The sequence below is a fragment of the Austrofundulus limnaeus genome, unplaced genomic scaffold, assembly GCF_001266775.1.
Source record: "Austrofundulus limnaeus strain Quisiro unplaced genomic scaffold, Austrofundulus_limnaeus-1.0 Scaffold41, whole genome shotgun sequence".
NCBI classification, from domain to species: Eukaryota; Metazoa; Chordata; class Actinopteri; order Cyprinodontiformes; family Rivulidae; genus Austrofundulus; species Austrofundulus limnaeus.
Window position 1 is genome coordinate 1,350,936 of NW_013952443.1, and position 11,938 is coordinate 1,362,873.

The following is an 11,938-nucleotide window of genomic DNA, read 5'->3' on the forward strand; positions in this document are numbered from 1 at the left end:
GGGTTGAGTCTCAAGGAGACATAAGTAAGGAACCCATTACCAATATATAGCCCAATAAAGTTGGTATAGTTTGCAAACATTAAAGCATGCAAACTTGCATTTTTGGTCCTCAAAAAAAAAAATTAAACTCTTAAATTACAACTATTTGAGTTAATTCAAAACCCCGCRACAAAATAAGCCTGTTAATTAAAGTTATTCTTCGGGCGGGTTGGTTTCCAACTTGTGTGGAAGTTGTGGACAGGAAGGACTCACAGTGCTAAGCTTGCTTGAGGTAATGATGATGCGTCTTTCGTGCAGCATACTGGCGTAGAGTTGGAGCATGTTGTTGGTGTCCACAGCCACAAAGTACTCCGTTAGATTCCTCTGAAAATGAAATGGAGATTTTTCAGCCAAACGTAGCTCGATTTACATTAAGATGTCAAAAGCTGCAGACTGYATGTGTCTTATGTGCTGAAGTCAGTACCGGCTGAGGAAAAGCCTGCCACAACAATAAAGCCTGATCTGCATTAAAAATAACTTTTTGTTGTTGTCTTTGATCCATCAAAAGTAGTCATGTTCAGAAAACACATCACATTTCACTCAGTCAATCCGAGTGACAGTTAATTGTTGTCATGTAATGTCCCTTGCCATAAAGATTTAAGCTTAAAGTTGAATCTAAAAATCAACAAAGAACATGCTCTCGGTTTGAATCTTTTATGCCAATCACTGAACTTCACCRTTAAAAGCACAAGCACCGCAGGAGATAAAACTGAAACAAGAGGATGATGCAATCATTTCAAACGGTGACATGTGTATTAGATTAAAAACGATTAGAGACGGAGATGTTTCCATAAGGGAGGGATCTCTTCTTTATCTCCTTTTGTTTCTCTTTCCTTTTTCTTTTCCATGAGCACTTACACTCTCAGGGATGGTTGGCAGTCCATTGATATCCGGGGCGATGAAGTAGGAGTGCTGCAAAAAAATAAAAAAATAAAAATAATAAAAAAAAAAACACACAAACATGCAGGAAAAAGAAGAGGGAAGGTCACAAGTGAAGCATAGCACTTATTCAGAAGAGAATGAGGGGGAAGAGGGGAGAAAAAGGCCATTCACTTTGTTCTATGATTTATGGCTCATCTTCTGCTCTGTCTATATGAATTGCTGAGCTGGTGTCTGAACTGTGGCAATGCTTTTATCAGGCCTGCAGAACAGAGAAAGCTCAATAGCAGCTCTGCTCCCAACAGACACACACTGTGGTGATGTCTCCGGTGGAAAACTGAGTCTTTATTTAAGCATTAAAAAGGTTTGCAGAGCACCAACGCACACACATACACAAAAGGTATATGTGCACATCACTCTCTCTCTCACACACACACCCCTACACACACACACACACACACACACACACACTGTATGTTATTGGGTCTGAATTCCTCCTTATTGTAACTCCACAAGCCCCTCTTTCACCCCTTTTTCTGAGGTGTGTCTCAGATCAACTCATTTTGAGGCTGTCTCTTTAAATCCAAACAAGGCGCTTCAAGCTCCGCCCCCCTCCAGCTTCCAGACCAGTCCATTCTAGTTTGGTATACTCCTACTACAAACTCCTACTACTACTATATAACAGCATTGAAACTTTTACTTACAAATAATTCAAAGATGTCAAAAAGGGAGACTTGTCCATTCAGAGCCAGAGGAGAATGAAGACCACAAAATTGTAGTTGGTAAGTCCAGACCTTATTGAGAAGTTATGTCCCAAATAATGTAACAATAGTTCAGCAAATGTATTACCCAAACAGAATATAAAGATATCTACGCAGCACCAGAAGAAACTAAATTCAACTTTTCTGCTCTCACASACACTTCAAATACACAACAAAGTGTATTTAACAATTAAAAAAGTGGATTTTGGATAATATCCCCTTTAACATATCTAATACTGTATCTAATATCATATTTCATGTCAGTTTTAATTAAATGTTTACAACTAACAAAGGCTATTTTTCCCCCAGTTTGCCTATATTCTTGCTTTCCCTSCATGTAAAAGTAAAGTAAGTTGCATTTATTACTGACCAGATGATCAAGGTCAGTTTTTAGAGAGTGGGNGTTGTTTAGAGGATCACAGGGCTGCCTGTCTCACTTTGGGAGAGCAGGGCAGGTTCAGTGTTCAGATCAAAGGGGCCTGAGAGAGGTGCTGTTTGGAGGTAGACAAACCACCAAGAGAAACACATTATTGTGTCTCTAACACACACACACACACACACACACACACACACACACACACACACACACACGGTACACTTGCATTTCTCTGGGCCATCGCTCAACCATCTGTTGCCACTCCTCGTTTAAATTAATTGTGTTTCAAACTGTTTTTTCAGTTTTTAGAGTTCCAAAGTTGTGAATAGTCTTCAAATTATTTAGTCAAATTGATTAAATTTCACTCAACTGATACATTTTTGTGCTAGGCTAATAAACAGTGACCACTGAGAACTTTAATCTGAAAGAAAGAATAATGTTAAAAAAAAAAACAACATATATAGTGAACCATAAATAACAGACACCATTAAATAAGCAATAAAAGGATTAATATTATTAAAAAAATAACAGGATTAAAAACCAAAACCAGATCTATGTAACAAAAATTCTAAATCAGAAACTCAAAGAATCACAACCAAAATGGATTGCCACCAATTATAAGCACAATAAATGAGAAGAAATTTTAAAATCATGCATAAATAATAATAAAAAAATATGACCATGCAAATAAAAATAGCCTAATATAACGAGCTAATTTTATCTGCTGCCATTTTTTTAATTATTGCATCAAAACTGCCCCAACACATATTTTCACTAATTAAAAAATCTCTTTCAAATGTGTAATAATTGCATCATAACCGAAATCTTTATAAAAGTGGATTTTCACTCAGTTGTAAGACCTTTTTTTCTTATCAGCAACCAAAAGTGTGATTAGCAGGGGTTAAAAAAATCCTGACGCTTCATAATCTAAAAACAAACTAAATATTTYCCCCCCATAAGCGTATGTGTAATAAATAAATAAAAAGGTGAAAACGATTATTATGAGTAAACACTGGTTTTATTCCCAGAGGACGGTCATTGTTGTAGCTGAGCGGAGCTCGCTGAAGATAAAGAGGCATCACAAACAAACTAGAACCAACATCCAGGCCTTGTATTGCCTGACTTTTTGTTTTCCCCAGACAAAAGATAAATGTGCGTGCCATTCTTCAACACCTACGTGCCCTTTTATTTATGACAAGTGAATTTATTTAAACTCGTAAGATATAATGGTCATATTTTTATTCAGATTTCGCCCAGCTACTATTAAAACGTGTAGGAAATATATCTATTGTTGTCGTGGCAATTTATAACCTGAACATTTCAACTTTAAACCGGCTRTAGTATTTACATAAATAAATGAGTCAATGATACAATATTTGTTTGGACTGACCAGATGCTTTGTTCCAAACTATATTAGAATAAAAATAAACTACTAATTATCTGATTCATTGGAGGTTTTATAGTAAAAAAACAGTTACGTTTTTTGCCTAAAAGCGGTGAAAATTTGCAGCATTTAAGGATTTTTTTTGCGCTTACTCAGTAAAAAACCTTGCTCCATACGGTTATTATGGTTTTTTAATAACATTATTGTTTAGTTTGTGATTAAATGAACCTGGGGAGTAAAAGAAGCAATAAAATAAGAATTCACTCTTTGAAAAATATTAAAGCAAGACAGTGAAAACATGCAAACTTTATCAAGCCCCAAAAGCATGAAAACTCTAGATTTGCTCCTAATGAGTATTTCCTTTCAAATAATACATCTTTTGTGTTTAAGCTGTTTTATTAAACTGTGATGCATTTTTAAAGTCCAACCAAGCTGTCATTATTCTTAAAATATACTTTTTTATTTATTTGAAAGGTAGACAAAACAAAGTATCCAAGTAAACTAATCCAAGAACTACTATTAGAATATTTTAAATATTGAAGCGACTGYAGACACACTCAATGAAAAGATGAAGGACTCGAGTCATACCTCAGAGAAAACATCTAAATTCTATATAAATCAATTACAGTCTGTTTCCGTATTTCTTTTCTTTTCTTGTACTTTGAGTTAAATAATGCTCCCCTGTTGGTCTACAAAATGCATGGCATCGTGATAATCACAAGCCACGCTCCTTAGTGCAAGCACAGCTTTCATTRGCTGTTTGCTTGCTTATCTGTCTTTTTTTCTTCTTCTTTCGAAGACTTGTTTATACGATGAAAAAAAACATTGAAAGTGGGTTAACTGGAAAAGCATCAAGCAGATTTTTTAACACAATTGCCTTTGCTTTAAACATAAAGAAAAGAAGAAAAAAAACTTTTGATATTCAGAGAGAGAGAGAGAATATAGCAGAGTGGAAGGGCATTAATCATTTACAAAGTTTGATTGTTTTCCAGAGGCGAAGAAACACACACCAAGACCCAGGATAGCTTCTTCTTTTTTCTTTCTTTTTTTTTTTTTTTGTTATGTTTAAAAAAGAAAGCGCAGCTTATTTGGCCAAATTGGAAATCAGTGGCTCCCATGCGATTAGTACAGAAGCGGTTTCATATTTCACAGCAGCCTCCTCTCCCTCCATCCTCTGCTGCCACTCACTCATTCCTCTCCACTCACCGGCTCCTTGCTTCGCCCATCTCTCAGTACTTGCCCAGTGGCAATATACAACTGCTCATTCTTGCACAATAAGACAGGGAGAGAGAGCAAAACAGGGTTCACACATGAAAGGGGACAATGATTCTGCTCCTTCGCTAAAAAAATAAAATAAAATAAAAAAWCAGTCTTTAAGGGAATTATTCTGCTTCATCAATTAAATATCAAACCAGTGGCTTCTCTAGAAACAAGATGAAGCCATCACCTCTGTTCTCCCGGGCTGCTGTTTCAACGAAGCTTTGAGTCAGAGATAAAGGAGTTTTATTGAAAACTCACACAAAGAGAAATAAAGCTCATTAGCTTACACATGAACCCATTGATTAACGCATATATTTAACTGTTTGGTTCTAAATTTATTTGCGCAAACGAGTAAATATCCCTCAGAGATGGGAGCTGCAGAGAACGACCAACAGTTGTTGCTTTAATTGGTTTAAAGAATTGTTTGAGGAAAAAGGACACTGGAGCTGTTTGGATCCCATTTGAGTAAAAACAGACGGTGAGTTTAGAAAACTAATCGAAACCTTTACCTTCAGTGTAAACAGGGTTAGCTTAAAGGAGACATATCATGCTTTTAAACCTTTCCTTTTCACATTTAAATCATTCACTTGGGGTCTATATAAAGTGGAAGCAACAATTTGTTCTGAATTCCTCCTTATTGTAACCCCAAAAGCCCCTATTTCACCCCTTTTCTGAGGTGTGTCTCAGATCAACTTGTTTTGAGGCTGTCTCTTTAAATCCAAACAAGGCGCTTCACACCCTGCCTCCCTCCAACTTCTGGACCGGTCCATTTTAGTTTGATAGAGTGAAGGAAAATTTATTCCATTTAACACTAATTTTTAATGCACTACACATTCTTGCTTTTACATTGAGAATAAGACAATTTCAAAGACAATCTACTTGCGTAATTATCTATTTTTATGATTAAATTGTGATAAATTGATGTGCAATCTGCTCTGAATGACTGATGCCAAGGTCTTAAACAGAATGTGTTTTTAAATGATATATTAACACACACTTATCACCATAAAACACATCATCACTTAGCTATTTTCTAATCAGAACTCAGTTTGTCGTTTAAGGATCTGACCCTCCCAATCGATGTGACGTCTTGCCCCTGAGGTGAGGCCAGATCCCCAAGAAAATAGATCAAATGTGTTGGTTTGTTTTGGCTCAAGGCCAAAATCCTACAAGTGAATCAACGGTCTGCATTTTAGTTCAGTTGTTATGTTTTATTTCATGAACTTAAACATTCAAGTCTAATTCTGTATTTGTTTCCTGGTTCTCAACTTGCACCGAAGTCAATGAACATGTTATCTTTCAAGAGGGATTCATGACTATATAGCAGCGCAGAATCTTTTTATTTATAAATGAATTAAAAGATGTCAACAAGGGAAGACTTGTCTCCTTACATGTTGGAGCCAAAGTCTGACCCAGAACCAGAGGAGAATGAAGATCATCAAATACATTATTTGGCAATTCTGTTGCAAATAATTTGACGTAATTGTTCAGAAAAACATCGTAGAAAATGGAGAAAATTGAACAGGTTGAAAAATATGACCCAAACAGTTTATAAAGATTTTTTTGCAGCACCAGGAGAGACTAAATTCTAATTTTCTGCACTCCTACACACTCGAAGTACACAACAAAATGTATTTAACTGCTAAAAAGGTGGATTTTGCATGATATGTCCCCTTTAAGGATGCGACTGTTTTATGTTGGCAGCGTCCCATCAGCGATAGTGTCCGAGCTAACTCAAACAGAAGCTGACTTTGACGGACCTGGGCTCATTCAGCTGTTTCAGGTTTTGATAAGCAGGAGACATGATGAGTTGTGAAAGGACCCTTCGACTTTAAACATGTCCAGCTTGAGCTTATCACACGAAAACCTGTAAGCGCCACTTCTTGTTTCCAAACACAGCGTCAGTCCCGGGCCCTGCGTGTCTTTCTGCCCCTGCCCGACGTGTCTGAASCTCCTCTGCCTTTCCCTCGTTTAATCCCTCACATCTCAACCTCTGCACTTTGTTCCATTCCCCTGTTTTTGCTCTTTTTTTCCCTTTAACCCCTTGTCATCTTTGCCTCCCTTTATTCCTTCCACGTGTCAATTTCATTTTAGCTCTCATTACGCTTCGCTTTTAGTCTCTACCTTACGTCTTCAGTGTCTCGCTACYTTTAACTACTTCAGCCAATTGTTATAGCCTCCTCTGATGCAACACGCTGCGGCAGTAGCTTTCCAACTCTGTCTCAATCTCAGCTGTCTTGGATCTGATCTAGCAGAATAGATATACCTACCACACTCAGGTTGACTGGCGTGAAGGGCTTTGGCACAGGCAGCTCATAGAGAGAATTCAGCATGTCGTTCAAGGCATTTTCCTGAGGGAGGGAAAACAAACGGAAGAAGAAAAAAATAAAGTATGAAAAACACACAAAACAAAAAAACAAAAACATGGGACACAGGATTTACATTTACTTGTTTCGTTGATGTCACAAGTTATGTGTCAATCTTAACAACGGAGCTGGGACAGGCGCTGCCGCAGACCAGAGGGCAATCCTGCAGCGAGGCCTGAAGGGCTCCACCACATCCGACTGACATATGTTTAACGAGAACCGGGGAGGTTAAAAGACGGCTGAGTCGACGGCTGCAGTTTCCTATTATCCAGCCAGCGTTGATTTACGGCCGAGCGCGGCCTGTCGCTAATTAACTGGGGGGKTCCCCCACCCCAAACAACACGGGCTTTAGAAAATTATCAGAGAGCTAAAATGACCACAGAACAGGCCTTAAGATCCTTTTTTTCCCTAAGAATTTACGAGTTCTTGCCAGAGTTCATGCCTGCTGTTTACACACTCATGTCTTTTGCAAAAAATAAATAAATAAACGAATCAAAAAAATCTAAAACGGGCAACAATAACAGCACAACTTCTAACTTCTGTGAAAGTAGTTACTGAAACTGCTGGAGAGGTCGAACTTTATTGTTTAGTTTTCTGTTTTCTTTTTTTTTTTCCCTTTGATGCCCTCTCCAAGAACTTTGTTTTGGTGTTGGCTTTAAGCCGACGCTTCTGTGAGAAAAATAAATGTGTGTGCGCGCACGCACGCACGCAAGCCACAGAACGAGAGAAGCGATGGGTGGCGATATACAGTAAAGCAGAGGRGGGGGGGGGGGTGTGTGCAATCGAACAGCCTCCTGTCAAGAGAGGCTCAATGCTCACACGCATGGTCAGCAACACGGCCTGGGGAAACAGTTCATTTACCCCTCGCCTTAAACCCTCATCGCTCTTCTGTCTTCCCTCGTCTGTCAACATCTCCCTCTCGCCTGAAACGGACAGCGGGGTAAATAGAAACCAAATCATGCACGCTAACATTTCAGTCACCCAGGATTTTCAGCAGGCTTTTCTGTCTCTCTCCTCACTCACAAACTGTCCTATTCTGTTTGGGTTTTTGTTTGTTTTTAGTTTTTAACCACATTAGATTATTCCACTGGATTCCTTTTAGCTGAAGAACTTTGGATGTTGATTGTTTATGTGATGTGACTGTCTTTTTCGCGCGAGACACTTTGTCCTGATCACGTTTCCCCGAGGAYGCTGGGAGAAGCAGTGACTACATGACAATTGAAAAGTGGTCCCAAAGCTCTCTGCGTGTCTCCCTTGCAACACCCACCACCCACCACCACCACCTCAGTCTAAACAGTAGAACATCACCTACACCCTGTGCACCAGACTCGCATATCTCCCCAGTTTGTTGCATATTTTACATTTCCCCTCCCTTTGCTGGTACAATGCAGCGAATAGTCAGGGGAGAAGAGCTTTTGTGAAGTACGAGCGTTTGTGTTTGTGTGTGTGTGTGTGTGTGTGTGTGTGCGCGTCTCTTTCTTAACGATTTGTTTTCCAGTAAATCATCAGGAATAACTTCCCGTGTCAGATCAGCGTTTGGGTCTGTGAAATGTCAACATTGTTGCTGCTAACAAGAGGAACCCATTCGAGCCCAAGATTGTGAACAAAAGTTGCAGACAAAGAAAACATGCAGACGAACAGCGGAGGGAGAATTCTCCCCCAAAAGACAAAAAAAAAAAAAAAAATCATTCAAATCATGCCATCGTTTTGCTTTGTTTTTCTTTCATGTAAAGAACAAACACTGCAGCTTATATTCATCCAATAATCACGTGCAATAAAGTTGATATTTGGATATAGGATTACCTGCTGTTTTGTTAGGTAGTCAGCCAGTGTGTTTAGCAGCTTGTAGTAGATTTCAAACCAGGGTAGATAACTGGAAGAAGTAGAGACACACAATGTAAGAAGATGCTTGCACTCATTTCATCACCTTCCACTGTAAACATGCAATTAATCAAAGCAGATCACTGTGCTACTTCTTTAAAATACGACTGCAGAGGGATTCAATCTCTAGAAAACTTGTGTTGCGTCTCTGCCTGAAAGCGCCTATTAATAATTTGACCTATTGTTTAAAGATCAAATACACAAAGAGAGCATTGATAATGGATTCTGTTCCATGCTACAAAGCACAGAGTCATCGTTGCACAGAGGGAGAAAAAAAAGTTTACATTTTCTCGCCCTTATTATGACATTCTTTCATATCCAGAGCTGTTTGCATGCTATGAAATCTGAATTCCTGTCATGTTTGCTCTTTAGGGCAGCGGTAAATAACAGCAATAATAAAAAAATACAACAACATAAGTTTTAGACTCTTTAATGAAAATAGAAGCACAGCAGCTTTTTATGAGATGTGGAGGGATGCTATAGTTTACAGGCATGTTGCTCCCAGAGGCACAGGCTGAACAAAAATGCAGCTTTTTCCTTCGTGCTTCACCTCCCCTTTTCCGCCCTTCAACCTGCTGCTCCACGTATTAAAAAGAAATGTTTCTTTACGTAATTAATGTTAAATCAATTCATTAACAAGCTGAAAATTATTTAGGCTGCAGTGTTTTTGTTAAAGTTAATCAGTAAGTACACCAAGCATAAGCTAAAGCAGCTGCAGCAGAGCTTTCTTTATAAAGTTGACATTTTCTTGGCCAAGAGGGTTTGCTTTTGAGATGGAAGAAAGCCAACTTTTTTTTTTTGGACATAAAAARCTGTGAGGGCTATGTTCATTTAATGTTATACAAAATGCAAAAAAAATAATAAGTGGTATGCTATGATGTTATTGAATTTTAATACAGTTTGGGGGGTTTTACCGTGCAGTTTTATCATTGAATGATTTTATTTAAGAATGCTTTGCAATTAAACARAAACTCCCCTTAATGCTTCATTAACTTGCATGGATACAGGGGTTGAAGAATAAATTATTGGCCAAATGAGCCAGTCCATCAAAGAGGTTTCTTTTTTTTTTTTGATTACTCATGAAAAAAATTAACGGGGAGATTTTGTCATCAATCAGCAGGTCATTTACGTTCCTAAAAAAAACAGACAAAACGCTTAAATCTGTCATCTTTTAGTTAAGTGACAAGAATTTAAGAGTCCAGTTTGGAGTGTGGGAGTTTGTGGTCTTGCTCAAGCAACTGGGTGGCGAAGAAGTTTCTGTGACATGGGTCACTGGCTGCTCTGCAGACTGGAATTAACAGACAACAGGAAAACGATAAATTGAACCAAATGCAAATATTCATATCGCTAAACCGGCGCAGGGCCAATGACAGACMGAGTGCGCAGAGAAGTGCAGCCAAGCGCACCAATCAGAGAGGCCGAGTGACCATTAGTCTGAAACAATCAGGCTCTTAACGTGGCAATATTTTGACATCTGCATGAAGATTTACCACAATCAGGTCACACTTGCAGGAGAGACAAAAAAAAAAAATCAAACACGCTGATGATAATTTACATGTTGACCGGATATCAACCTGGAGACCTATTTCTGCCACATCAAACAACACACAGGGCAAATATCTGCATATCGGGTCAGTTTATATTTAAACACCAAATGTTCAGTCAGATAAATCAGTCAGGGAGGAGAGCTAAGCCTTTGTCTGACCCGTCCCCTTTACGCCTTCGTGTTTAAAAATAAAAACTTCTGGACAATAATCCTTAATTTTGTTTTTTTACAGCTCAGTTTTTACTTGCTGTCAGCGGAGCAGTGAGGCTTTACAGATCTCACAGGCATTACACTCTCACACCAAAACAGTGGAAGAACATAATTACTTATATAAAAAAAACTTTTCTTTATGGTGGGTAGTGTGATTTCATTCTTAGCATGAAGTAAAAAATTTATATATTTAAAGGCTGCTTTGTTTTGGCCTCCTCCCCCCTGCTCTGCTCTCTGCACATGCAAAGTTGAAGTTTGGAAAGCTTAAAGAGAAATTCTCCTACTCGTCACAGTTCATCGCTCAGATCTGTTTGTGCTTCGCAAATCCTCCGATAGAGAGAGAGGCGTCTATCACTGGAGTGTTGCATGGAGGTGAAGGTGGGGCGGGGGGCTGGGGGTGGTGGGGGTTCTCCTACTATTTTAAACAAACATCTTCTCAAAGTGCCGTGTACTTAGAGTTAATCTGTGACCCTCTCACCGTCGCAAACTTCTCCGTCCWGGGAAGCAACTGTGGAACTCATGTTACACGGTTATAAACGAAGCACAAACTAGTCATAATGAACATGTTTTAATGAGCACTGTAAATACTCAAATTGAAAAACCTTTAAATGATTATATACAAAAGCCCACATCGGCTGCCATAAAGGAAGTTGGGTGTTGAGCACGACGCCTATTCCTGTTCCGTAGCCGAGGCTTAAATCTTCTTTACTGCACAGGCATCTGTAACCGTAAGTCTTCTACACTTTGTAGACGGCCGAGTGCAAGATTGCATTACACGTTTACTTTCTCGGGTCGAGGGGTTAAGCACAGGCGGAGGAAGTGTCTTCAAGTAGCCGAACGTGTGACCACTAACCACAGATATGCAGTCGCTGAAATGGACCCTAAATCAACTGTTTTAACTTCCTAATACAAATGATTTAAAAAAAAAAGAAAGAAAAATCACTCAAATGTAAGTGACAGGATTAGAGGATATGAGAGGATAAAATGTCACAATTAAAAGTTTTTTAAACAAGTTTCTGTATTTCCAGAGGATCCTTGGTTGTTTCTTGGCCTCAGCTCAAAGGGCTGACCACATAAAACTGTCCTACTCATTAAAACCCTCCTTTATATAAGCAGAGGTGACAACTTTACAGTCCCAGCCATTGGACAATCTCACACACTAAATGTTTTAATTATTATCTTTTCACTGTCTTGAAAAACAAACAAATGTGTTTAAGATTTTAAACTTGTCAATTA

The 11,938-nt window shown here is 38.6% G+C and overlaps 1 protein-coding gene across 7 annotated transcripts in view; it reads right to left on the reverse strand.

The window, feature by feature from the left end:
* dennd1b (DENN/MADD domain containing 1B) overlaps positions 1–11,938 on the reverse strand; it is a 118,238-nt gene that overhangs the window by 58,147 nt on the left and 48,153 nt on the right. For 5 of the 7 annotated variants that reach the window (XM_014007317.1, XM_014007316.1, XM_014007311.1 and 2 more), the window contains 5 exons: positions 8,869–8,938; positions 6,970–7,050; positions 4,646–4,705; positions 898–951; positions 253–363 (listed from right to left, as the gene is read on the reverse strand). In XM_014007317.1, coding sequence (XP_013862771.1) covers positions 253–363; positions 898–951; positions 4,646–4,705; positions 6,970–7,050; positions 8,869–8,938 — 376 coding nt within the window. The remainder of the gene's footprint in view (positions 1–252; positions 364–897; positions 952–4,645; positions 4,706–6,969; positions 7,051–8,868; positions 8,939–11,938) is intronic. The other 2 variants (XM_014007312.1, XM_014007313.1) reach the window with 2 other exon arrangements.